The sequence below is a fragment of the Centruroides sculpturatus genome, unplaced genomic scaffold (assembly GCF_000671375.1).
Source record: "Centruroides sculpturatus isolate CEXI.00-Female unplaced genomic scaffold, Cexi_2.0 scaffold1205, whole genome shotgun sequence".
NCBI classification, from domain to species: domain Eukaryota; kingdom Metazoa; phylum Arthropoda; class Arachnida; order Scorpiones; family Buthidae; genus Centruroides; species Centruroides sculpturatus.
The window spans coordinates 111,081-124,640 of NW_019385402.1; the positions used below are offsets into that span (position 1 = coordinate 111,081).

The 13,560-nt window shown below is 29.0% G+C and overlaps 1 protein-coding gene across 4 annotated transcripts in view; it reads right to left on the bottom strand.

The window, feature by feature from the left end:
• Positions 1 to 2,565: 2,565 nt before the first annotated feature.
• The window catches only part of LOC111638570 (serine/threonine-protein phosphatase CPPED1-like), a 30,335-nt gene continuing 19,340 nt past the window's right edge, over positions 2,566 to 13,560 (bottom strand). Inside the window, exons 1-6 of one of the 4 annotated variants that reach the window (XM_023384300.1) lie at positions 7,700 to 7,718; positions 6,108 to 6,199; positions 5,814 to 6,023; positions 4,279 to 4,508; positions 4,013 to 4,205; positions 2,566 to 3,484 (exon numbers count right to left, since the gene is read on the bottom strand). In XM_023384300.1, the coding sequence (XP_023240068.1) occupies positions 3,282 to 3,484; positions 4,013 to 4,205; positions 4,279 to 4,508; positions 5,814 to 6,023; positions 6,108 to 6,183 (912 nt within the window). In that variant the 5' untranslated portion in view covers positions 6,184 to 6,199; positions 7,700 to 7,718 and the 3' untranslated portion in view covers positions 2,566 to 3,281. Of the gene's footprint in view, positions 3,485 to 4,012; positions 4,206 to 4,278; positions 4,509 to 5,813; positions 6,024 to 6,107; positions 6,200 to 6,297; positions 6,436 to 6,548; positions 6,772 to 7,699; positions 7,719 to 13,257; positions 13,348 to 13,560 lie in introns of those variants that run through there. The other 3 variants (XM_023384299.1, XM_023384298.1, XM_023384301.1) reach the window with 3 other exon arrangements.

The following is a 13,560-nucleotide window of genomic DNA, read 5'->3' on the forward strand; positions in this document are numbered from 1 at the left end:
TTACACAAATTGGGAAATTATACCCCGACTTATGCGAATTCGACTTACGCGGTTATCGCTTGGTCCCACCTATCGTGTAAGTTCGGGGTATTACTGTATTAATATTTTTAATCCATTAATCATATAACTCTGTAAAGATTCATATTTTTATAGTTATTGCTTTTTACAAGCATTTATATTCTTAATTTGTAATTTGTTAAATCATTTATCTTAATTCTCTTAATAAAAAGATAATTTTAAATTGTAAATAAATATGAAATCATCATTATATATGAATCAATAATGGTATAGGTTTTTTTCTGTGACGATGTTATTCTCTTAGTGTATCTATATACACTAAGAGAATGGGGAGCAAATATTATGATATATAATTTATGCTTTAAATATACATATACTGTATTGAGAATCTTTTAAGTTACTTTCCAAGACAAGAAAGTTGAATTTTTCAATGACACTATTAAACAATGCAAAATATTTGTTGTAACAATACTATAACTATTATCATCATTACTATATCATATATTCATTATAAATTACTTTAATGAAAATAAAGTTGTTTTCAATAACTGTTCATTTTTTCTTTACAATTATGAAAGAATAGTTAGCTGATGTACAGTATTAATAATAAGACAATAATATAATTAAATAGCAGAATGAGAAGAGAGAAAAATCAAAAATTAAACTCATCATTCAGAGAGTAGAATGCAATACTAAATGCTTGGCCAAAATCTGCTTCATTGTTATAGGTTAATTAAATTTTAAATCATTCATTTGAATTACTATAAAACATCATTCGCCAATTTTTTCATTTCTGTTTTAACTAAAAAACAAGCTATTTCAAAAATAAAAGATTATTATTAAATTTATGAATCTTTCTTTTATACTTTACAAACAAATCAAAATGTATTATGTTTGTAATTGAATGTACCTGTACTGTACTATAAAAACTGTTTGTGCTTTAATTTAATCAAAATTTAATAAAAATTTTAGTAAGTTAAAATTACAAAACATATTAGAATGAGTAATTATTTATTGTGACATCATCACAATGCCAAGCTGCAATTTTTCATCACAATGTACCTAAGTTTAATAGTGTCTTACCCGTGTATATCATACTTTTGCTGTTAACAATGAAGTCATGCTATCATGTATCTATCTCTATTCTGAGGAAAATTTTTGAAATGGAATCACATGATTTCTGGTCCATACCAGAAATTCATATATAACTGGAGCTTCCTGCCCCTAAGCTTTCCATATCTGGTCTTGACTTTCATCTAATACCATTCCCAAGATTAAGGAAGGACAGACTGATTTATAGTGGAAATTTATAGATCTACAATTTTTCAAATTGCAGCCAAATGAAATCATTTAAATTCTGGAACTGGGATGAAACCAAACCAAAGATTAAAATTCAATAAAAAGAAATAATTTTGGCGAACTCCATTTTTAATAAAAACTCTATTTTATTTTTTTGCACTATACTGTATATTGATAGGGATAATTTTCTAATTGAAGCAACCAGCTCAATTAAGCATATTTAAAAGAAATTACAAAACCATATCATTGATTAATGTTACATTTAATTGATTTTAATTATTACATTTTAAATTGTTTTTAAATGATAAATCAGTATCTTAAAAAAAATGTAAATCAGAAATTACAGAAAACATGAACACATCTAGTTTAATTTTCTCATATCATGAATAGGTATATGCATGGTATCTAAGTGTGTTTGTGTTCATGTATGCCTGAATTCATATTTAAAAATAAGAATATATACACTAAACGTTTTTGATAAATTATGATTATGCTTTCGCAAGAATTTTTTGAAATTGTTTTCTAAGAGATTAAAAATTTTCATTTCAATAAAATTTAATAACAACTTTGAAAGAATTATGTTGCAAAAAAAATGCTTAATCTGTATTTAAGATTTTTTTATAGATAATGCTAGATATTCTGACTCCACAGAAATTTGGTGAAGTTCACTCATCCTTAAATACAGTTGTCCTTCTATAGTCCGATGTTTTTTAATCCGACATGCTCAGTAGTCCGACGCACCTCCCGTCAAGGTACCCGTCTCCGTTACGTGTCTGCTTGCACAGAGCATGTCGCAATGTGAATCTCCCCATCCAATTCTTACTCGATGACACACATTTCATGTGTTTTATGTGAGCAGTTCTGTTTGAACAGTTGGAGTAGAGAATATTGTAAGTTACTGCTAGCAAAACAATGCGAAATATGTAATTATTTTCGGTAATCCGGAAACTTTTGTGTGTTTTATGTGAGCAGTTCTGTTCGAACAGTTGGAGTAGAGAATATTGTAAGTTACTGCTAGCAAAACAATGCGAAATATGTAATTATTTTCGGTAATCCGGACACTTTTGGTAATCTGACACACCTTTGGTCCCATACCTGTCGGATTATCAAGGGACAACTGTATATATTTTTAATCCTTAGTTTTTTTGATAGTTTAACACAAATAAAACAAATTTTAATATACTTGTTTCAGTTGTTTAAGTAATTTATGTTTTTTTTAGTTGTTTTATTTTTAGTTTTTAATTTTGAATATTATTCTTCAAGTCATGTATGACACAACTTTTGATGAAAAAGCAATTTCTCTGCATCTTATGTAGTTTCAACTTTCAAAGACTAATTAATTCCCCAAATGGATTTCAAAAGCCACAGATAATCTCTACCTAGTCCAACTCTTGAATAAAAATGCTATTGTTTAATTACACATATTATTATTTTTACATTACAATTTGACTTTATTTAATGAAAATACAGTAAAAACATTTGGGGTCAAATATCAAAGGTATGGGATGGCTTAGACTGAATACTTTTTTCTGAAGTATTCTGTGCTGAAATTGTGGTATAGCTTATATGCTGTAAATTACAGAATTTATATTCATGTGAAAGACAATAAGTTAATTTGTCACAAATCACTTGATTTGAACCAAAAACTTTTTAAAAAATGTTTGTTTGTTTAGTTATGACAATGCAACACTTGGGTGATGTGCCTAGGGGAATGCCTTCCGGGAGGTCTTTTAAGGGAAACTGGCCCCTATTTAGGCATTACAGAATGTGGAGAAAACCTGGAAAATTCCACATGGCCAGCCCGTCCGAGTGAGGCACGAACCCATGACTGAACTCTCAGTGTTCAGGATACAAAGACCACTTGGCCATTGGTGGGCCTTTTTTTTAAAATTCAAATAGTCAAATATTCAAACAAATTTATTAACAAATACAAAATATATTCTATTATCACAAACTAATTATCATCAATTTAAGTGAATTTTTTCTGGCAAATCCTCAAGTGAATAATAATTGTGTTGGTAAGATTTTTCAAAAACTTTAACAATTCTAAATCCAGATTTATCATTTCCAAGTTGTGCACCAACAGCAGATGTTACGATCACCTCCATATTTTTATAAAATCCTCCTGCATTTCTATGATAATGACCGCAGAATATAGCAGAAACACCTAATATATAATTTAATATTTTTTAAGATATGATTTAGAGTTCTAAAGTAACTAAATATAAAATAGCAAAACTAATTTTAAATAAAACACAAATGCATGTTATAAAATGATTAATCAAATCTATGTTTACAACAGTGTAATATTTTTAATAAGTTTTTCTAATTTTATAACAATATTTTATAATGATTTTTTATCATCAAATGTTGTCATAAAATTTATTCAAAGTTAATTAAAAGAACAGAATTCATACAAATAATTATATTTTCTGAAGCATTCTGTATTTTACAATTATATCAAAACTTTCAAATTGGATCCGAAATATTTAAATAGTTAATCTATCAGATATAACTAATAGGAAAGTGAAAAGTTATTAAACAGGAATTTTAATATATATGCATATTGGTAAGGTAAAATAAATGTTTATATATATTTAAATAATTATTTCTAAAAATATTTACTGGTAAATACTGTATACATACTAGTAATTTATAATACTGTTTTACTGTATATACATATACAATAACATACCTGCTTTTTTAAATTTATCCAACATTTTCATTCGTAAGTCCAAAGTTATATTGAAATACTCATCATCTTCATCACTTTCTTTTAAAAACCATGGAATATGTTGAAATATAAAAATATGATTATAATTTCCAGCAGCAGCTTCTGAAAGTTTCTCATCTAACCATTTATCATGTGCAGAAGCTAAATTCTTTACCTATTTAAAATATTTTATTCATAATTATTTTAAAATTCCAAAATAATTTAATAGAAATGTCTTAAATAATCACCTCAGATGGATCTTTATAAAACTGAGAATTCAAAACTATACACATTACACCACCACACCAGAATACAAAATAATCATCTCCAAATTTATTTTTATAATCTTCAATGCTTTCAGAAGTTGGAGTATTTCCAACATCATGATTTCCACAAATGCATACTAAAGGAATACTTGAATCCAATTCTGCAAACACTTTTTTGAAATCTTGTTCTTGAGCAGTTCGTAAAGGAGTAACTATTTAAAACAAATATTATTGAAATTTATAACTATATAAAAAATAAAAGTTAATTTTATTTATGTATTGTTTTCCATTAATTATGATTTAATCTACTTCCACACAGTCGTTTGACTATAACACATTCACTTCAAATGTTATTTTATTATTTCAATTTTCTTTTTATTAGTTATTTTGTAGAAGGTGTGTGTACAGTATCACCATACATGCAATTTCATATAGACTGTTCAATGAATATAATCATGAATATAATAATGTTGAGACCAATGATATAGCCCATGTATTCAGATGACAAATGATAAAGATCTATAAGATTAATATTACAAAAACAAAGTATGCTCATTAATTTGAGTTTAAATGTTATTTTAAACATTTAACCTCAAATTAAAGATTAGATGAGATAAAGGAGTTAAAACACCTGGAATGATATAATAAACACTTCAATCAAAAGATTTAAATAGTATTCCAATAAGGTTTAATTCAAAAAAATATTTTTCAACTAATGTTTTTGAACTTCAATTATGAATCATCTTACAGGTCTGTATATTTCTTTGGTACCACTATTAACTTTTATATTTACTGTTACTTTTATTTCTATTTTATATATATATAGTATTTCAAGAATTTCTTTTGTTTAATTTTTCAAAAACTATTATTATTCAATCTAATCATTTCATCATTGAAAATACAGACCTGAAGATCCTTACTGGAATAAAATTTAAGGCCTCTGATTGAAATGTTTATTAGATGAGATAGTTCATATTCTAATATACATCATCTCTTCTCAAAGAATATAGAAACTTCCATAGATGATCAGTATTGAAAAAATTTTTGGTCAGAAAACATAAAAAGTAGCAAATACATATGCTATGAACATGTCAATCCAATATTTTGTACAAATAATAAAATTTCAATATTAAAATAAATGTACTTGTAATAAAATGTAAAAATTCAATAATGAATCATCATCATAATCATAATCAACATCCAGTAAATTAAAAGAATGCAATGTTTATTAATGTTAAATAAAAATGGTCAAAATGACTGACTAATTTATGCTACTTAAGTTACATCCCATTACTGAGTGTGATATCATATGATTAGAATGACTAAACATAAGTATATTCTACAAATTTATTTTCTAAATTTTATCATTAAAAAAGTCATAATTTTGAATAATTACAAATCAAAAGAAGCAAGTATTCAAAATTATAATCAAATTAGTCATAAGAAAAATTGGTACACATTTAATTATTTTCAGATAAAATAATATGCATGCAGTAGTATTATAAATTTATACTTGCATGGAAGAGCATCAATTAAATCTCCACAAACAATGAAAAATTTTGGTTTCGGATTCATTTTATTTACAGCAGAAATTGCTTTTTTTGTTAATTCAATTTCTTTATCCCAACAAGAATCACTTTTTTTTTCAATATAAGATTCTATCATGCCAAATTGTGTATCGGCAGCTTGAATAAAATAAAACGGACCTTCCCAAGAGCTTCCTTTTTCTATTATAAGAAAAGTATGTAACTTTACTATTATACAATTTTAATTCAAAAGTAATTTTAAATTATAACTAAAGTTATTTTTACCTTTCTCTAAGCCTTCATACACTTTGTTTTTTGCTCTAATTTTAAAATTTATATCTGTATATGCTCTAGAATCCATTTTCAGTATTTTAAATCTGAAAATTTAAAACAGTTTAATATAAGCAACTATTTTTAATAAAGTTAATACAAAAATTTGATAATTGAGTTCTAATGCTGAATTTGACATAAACACCACTGAATCTTATGAGTATTATTAATTTCTTTATAATTCTCTATCCAAATCAACATCTTCACTATAAATAAATTTACAGTTTTACAATTGAATGTATTTTAAATGTACTGGTACCAGAACACAATCACGTGTTCTTTTTATTGCATAACTTACGAATTTGATTTTAAATTCGAAGACGACACGTTTAAATTGTTTAATATTTATATTTTTGTAAACTCTATTCATTATTTCTATTATTTTGTTCTACTTACTTCGGGGCAAATTTCAATATTCTAAACAACATTCGCTATATACATCACTCGGAATATCGATAATCTTGCTATCATCAGATAATACAGTACAGTATTAACGATATTAGTAGTCTCGTCGACAAAAACTTTTCAAAATTTCCACAAGAAACCGATTCCTCATTTCGCTTCGTATCCTTTAGATTACTCATTAATTCCGTGTCGGGTCTTCCCGATAGGTTAAAGGATCCGGAAACGTTCGTCACAGTAAATACCAGCTCGCTTTGTTTTTATTGTGTTTTAAATACGTATTTTTCAGTTTTCCTAACTAAACAAATAGGCTGGCCATACGGCCCGATTTTTATGCTACATCCCGGCCGTTCCCGGACCATCTCGCCCTTTTAGTAAATAATATTTTTTTACCTTTTTTTTTTTTTTTGGAAAGTTGGGGTTATTCTTTTATTCTTTTTTCAGATTCGCGCGACTATTATCACGTCTCGTCCAAATTGTAAAATAATAACCAGAGTGAAACAGAGGGCAGTAACCGCTAGCAGATTCTATGGATGGACAAAGTGTGAGAAGATTAAAATGAAGAATTTTCATTCGCCGTCACCGTGTTTGTTCTTGTGTTAAATTAATTAGCAGTGGATAGCAGAAGCTCTCTTAATGCCCTGTGGGTACTAAGAGAGGCTTTTTTAGCAAACCCATTATGGGTTCAGCTAGGTGATGAGGGACGAAGCCTGACATATCCGGACGGATTACCACCTAAAAATATCTGGGAGTTTTTCCACCCGTCCGGATTCAATCCCGGTCCTCCATGGTGGTAGGTTGCCACCTCGACAGCTCGGCTATCCGGCTGTCATCCAAGATGGGTATGGCCACTAAGTGTACTTTAATGATAGAATTTCAAGTGGAGAAAAGATGAGAGACTTCACAGAAGAATATGAATAAGAGGAAATTTTTAAACAAATAACGTAACCAACACCTTGTTGCTTGCTGAGGGAGTTTTATTAAAATCGAACGTTTTCGATCCACTTAACGGATCATCATCAGGCAAGAATATACGAAAATGGAATACATCATAAATGGAATAATAAGTTCAAAAATTCAAAATATCAATAAACTGATAACATATCAATTAATAAAAATAAAAAATAAAAAATTGTAAACGATACCAAATAATAAATAATATACTACGACGATTACACATTAATACTAACAAGGGAACTGTCGGAGTGGCATCTAATAAATTTTAATAAAATTTAGTTAATAGTTACGTTAAAAGTATACAAACTCTATATTAAATTTGTAGTATTCACTAAAAGAGTTAATCAGAGTTATTAGCAATCAAATGTCGTACTATTTTATATGCGGATTTTTAAAAGTGAAAGGGTCGCGGAGGAAGACGGCGATATTACATTTAGAATAAATTCTGGAATTTTCGAAAATGGGAGAAGAATTAATAACATTTAGTTAATAATTATGTTAAAAGCATGCAATCTCTATATTAAATCTGTAGTACTTACTAAAAGTATTAATCAGGATTAATAACTATTAAATGTCGTACTATTTTATAGTAGTTTAATACGAATATGCAGATTTTTAGTAGTGAAAGGGTCGCGGAGGAAGGCGGCGNTGTGTAATCGTTGTAGTATATTATTTATTATTTGGTATCGTTTACAATTTATTATTTTTTATTTATTTTTTTTATTTTTTATTTTTATTAATTGATATGTTATCAGTTTATTGATATTTTGAATTTTTGAACTTATTATTCCATTTATGATGTATTCCATTTTCGTATATTCTTGCCTGATGATGATCCGTTAAGTGGATCGAAAACGTTCGATTTTAATAAAACTCCCTCAGCAAGCAACAAGGTGTTGGTTACGTTATTTGTTTATTTTTGCTGGGTACGATTGTATTCAAGGAAATTTTTAATTCATTACAGCATGGCCGAGCGGTTAAGATGGCAGCTTAGACGGGTCAAAAAATCCCCAGGAATTTTTCGGGGGGTGGTTGTTATATTCGTGAAAATAACGATAACTCGTAAACATATATAATATAACATAGTATCGTCGTGTCCAGGTCTAGGGGTTACAAACAACTAAAGACAACTCGTTGAGACAAAGAACACACACGAGGTCGGAGGTGTGGGGTGACCTAAGTAGGTCAAGGGGCAATTCCCGGTAGCGGTCATCCCCTGGCGGTTTACATACATAACAGTGGTCCGTCCGGATATGTTCGGGCCCCATCACTCACCATCAGTCCGGCTCATTGTGGGCATGGCCGTACCCATAATGGGCTTGCTAAAGGAGGCCCTCTTAGTGCTCACAGGCGGAAAGAGTTTAAAAAGGTTCGTTAACAACAATCCACTTTTATTTTTAAGTGGATTTTATAATGGTAGTGATTCTTTACTGGACTTTTAGATGGAAAATAAACTAAGTAAAGCTGAAACAAGATTCTGTTGAGCTGTCGACTGTTCTAACCGAAGGAAAAGCTCTTGGCATTCATTCCTTCGATTTCCAAAAGACGAACAACGATAATAATCAGATTATTAATGTTTCTTATCAACTCCATATTGGCTATTGGCAAGAATCGGTTATAAAGCCGTCATTGGAAGCCGTGGAAACGCCGCTTCCCTTGTAGTGACTTTTTACACACACTGTATGATATAAAATATGTATCTTAGGGTAAAAAGATTTTGCTAAATTTGTATTTTCTAAAATATAAATACATATTGCACGATTATTTTCATATTTGAACGTACTTTGAATTACTTAAAATTAATATTTTATTATAACCGCGTTGTGTACAGTCGACCCCCATAACGCGGGTTCATATAATGCGGATTCGTATATCGCGGCAAAAAAATTGCAACCGTATTCGTATAAAGACGCTTAAAGAACTCGTAAAATGCGGTAAAACGTCATCGCCGACTCGTGTCGCGACAGGATTGGTCGAATCTGGGCCAATAGTGGACGAGGAGCCGAACTACTTACACGCTACGGAGAGTTTAGGCAGGTAAGTTGGGTTTACTATCGTCTGTACAGTATATAAATTAGGTACTGTAAGCCTAATACAGTACTCTTTTACATTTTATACATTTCTTGTGAAAGTAACACTTCTTATTCAACGGCCATAAAAATTATTTCTATTTATGATGTCTTCAAAGTTAAGCGAATTTTTCGCAGAAAAATTCGCTTATCAGAAAATGCGCCCGCCGTTTGGTGCGCTGCTCCGCGACGAAAACAAGCTTAATTAAGCAATGGCGTCGTCGAACGGTGCACACTCGGTAAGTAATCCTACAATTTTTTGTTTATAGCATAGTTTAAACGGATTATTTCCAAAAAATTATACGTGTTTTGGAAATTACGTACAAAAAAATAATATAAAATATTTTTTACTTTTTAAATATTAAAACAATCCACGTCTTCTCTGAAGAGAATAGCATTAGCACGCGAGTAGAGCGCTGCTTCAGCTTGTGTTTGAGCATGTACAGACTCGTTTATACTTACCTCTAATTATAAAAGAGCTGTTTCATTACACAATAGCATTATTCTTGCTATTACGTCAGTAGTGATAACAAGTGGAAGTTCATAAAATTTACTTAATGATTTATCCGCAGTCTGTCACGTGTGTTGGATGACGTAGTTTATTATATTCGAAGCAATTCAAAATAGAAATTAATTTTAAAACGTTTTATTTCTATAAAGTTTAATTTGTTTCTTTAAAAATACTTTTGATAATGATTTCTTTATTGTTTAAGAAACAATTTTAACAGACGGTAAATAAATATTCACCGACAAAGATCATTAATTTGGAGTAATCGTCAAATGAAAGAATTTCAACAGGCACAACCTTAAGATTGACGAAATAATTCATTGATTTGGCATTTCAGTCACTTCTCTATATCAAATTTAAATAAAGAATTTATTTCTCACCCGTCAAAGTAATTGTCTCGGATGAGTAGTTTCGGAGATTACCTCCTACATCCAAACTTCACCTTAAAGAATATTAGTATAGATTGCTTTGGGCCCCGGGCAGTTGTCCTTAGGATAACGCACCACTGGCATATAAGGAAAAATCTTCCTGATGCTCACAGGGTAGACGGAAAAATCATTCGGTATTAAACAACGGCGTACAGCGAAAGAATCCAAAAACTTTTTTTTATCCTCCGTTCCGCGGACACGAAGAGGATCTTTTTTTCCAGGCCTGTCGTGGATTCGGTTCCACCAGGCTACAATGGCGCGGCAGATGAAACTGCCCGAAATCAATCTCGTCATCCAGTGCTGTAGGATGAAGTTTTTTAGCTCTTCCTGTCGGCTTACAATGGCATCCTTAATTTCACAACGTTTCAGAAATACTGTTTGTGACCGTACAATCCAATAGAGATTCTCAAATTAATGTACCGGAAACCTGAAAATAACTTTTTAACCAACCAGAGGCCCACTTTTGAGATAGTACTGTCTTTTGAAGAGAAAAAACAATGACTAGACCAGTGATGGCGAACGTTTTAGAGTCAGTGTGCGTTATAGTAACCGTACTTATCTTTAAAAATTATTTATGCGTGCTTATTCGAAATGAAATGAATAGGTTTTAATTGGAATAAATGTAAAGAAAAAGACGGATGATAAACAGAAATTGTATGATAAATTATCAGATGATTTCTCCGACATGCAATAGGTTCGCCACCCCTGGACTAGACTATAATCCCGGGTTGCTGACCACAAGCTGCTGCACTTCCAACAGCAACCATCGGCGCTTTACACTAGTGGCGAGCAAAAATACGTCACTTTTCACATTTGATTACTGTATAACACTGTTACCACTGTTAATTTGTTAACCTACAATAGCTAAAATGATATGACTAAGCAGGAGAGATTTAATTTATGCCTATCCAGAGCCCTAGGTAACGTTTATTTTACGGGCTTTATTAACGAGTTTTTTTTATTTAAAATATATTTTCATACCCACGTAGTTAGCAGTAAATAGATGTTTTTACGGTTGAGATGTCTGTAAATGGTCTTCATAACATAAAGCACACTGCTGTTATAAATCAGTTGGGAATTAATGCTCTATTAGAACATGTTGGACTCTATCAAATAAATTTCTCCATTCGGCCCAAGTTATATTCAAAAAAGACGAAAAAGTTCTTTAAAAATAATTTTCATTGCACTTCCATATAAATACCAAAAAACTACGGTAAAAAAATCACTAAAGTTGTCTTGACTTTTCTTTAGGGGCTTCTGTCTATCTCTACATTTAACATATCTAAATATAAAAAACTTAAAGTAAAAATTACTAACGGATTTATTTTAATTTATAAAATAAATGTGTATTGGTCTCATTTTCATGATAATGTTTTATGAAAATAAATCACCTGATTGAGTTCTGATTCTTTAAAGTCATTTTTATCTTTTGTGAGAATACACGTTTTAGAGTTACCTATAGTAACATTATGTTAACAGTTTAGTTTTTTAATTGTTGTTTGCTTTCTAAAGGTCACAATAAAGTGCCATATTTGCTAAGACAGGATAAAATTATATAATAAATTCAAGGACCACTAATAGATTGGAATTTTTATTTACAGAAAAATAAAAAACTAATTAAATATTTGAAAACAAATTTATATTTTATATCCAAATAACTTACCATAATCAGAAAAACAAAAATATCAACAAACAATAAATATAACATTCACATATTCAAATTATACTCCTAAAAACAAAATTAGAATAAATTTATAGAACAATATGTAAGTAACAATTTTATATTAGGAATATATATACAATAATAATTAAGAAAAACTGATTATTTCAATAAATAAAGCATTCTCATTCCAAAACATAATATATAACACTACTGATTTTAATTATAAAAAGTGATGCTAATTATATTCATTTAAATGTTCTTATGATGCTGGACAGTAGTGATGATCAGTAATTTACAGTTTCTTTCCCCAGCATTCCTATGATGTTATCAATAATAACCAGCTGATTTATTTTCATTTTTAAAAAACTCTCTTCATCCTGTGAGTACTAAGAGGGACGTTTTTCCAAATCCATTCTGGGTGATCTTACTCTGGTTGAGACAAGACCCAACAAATCCATGGCAGACTGCAGTGATAAATTTCTGATCCAGGGTTCTTGTCTTAACTGCTTCAGCCAGCCATCCAACAGGCTGATTAATAAAGTACAGGTAATAAGACTAAATTAATGTAGTTATTATAAATTATCTTTGTGAAGATTAACTTAAAACTGTTTAAATAATAAAGAAGTTAATAATAAAAATTAGAGATTCTTCTGAAAAACAAGTTAAAAATAAACAGACATATATTTCATTCAATAAATATCAAAATAATTGCATCTTATTTACAATTACAATTTAGAAAATATTTTCAAAATTGTTTAAAATATTTCATTTATAAAATTTATAAAATATTTCATTGAAACAAAGCAATAATATTTTCAATGAAATTTAGCAATATTTATAACAATAAAATTTTGTTGAATGCTTGAAATAAAATCTTGTAGATACAATGAAAACAATAATATATATATATATATATTACATTGTATACTTAAATTTATAGGAAAAATGACTAGATAGTTAATTATATAAACTATATAAAAATTGTTAAAAATCTATCAAATGTATATATGAAATTTAAGTACATATCTATGTATTTTTAAATAAAAGTACATAATCATAATCTAGTTTGACACATAACTCGTTTCAAACGTTCAGCAATATGAGGTTTCTTGATAACATCTCTTACGTGGTTTATAAGAGTTTCTCTCTTTACATCTACTGCTAATACCTATAGAGAATTCAAATTTTATGTATTAATTTACAATCATATATAATTTATTCTCTATTGCATATATCTAAAGTAAAAATTGCAGAATGTAAGAAAATGTTTAAATAATTATTGTTGTACTATAATTGTAAATAATAATATGTTATAATTTTTAAAAATATTAAAATTGAGAAAATTTTCAAATTTATCTTATAAAAAAATATGATTTTTTTA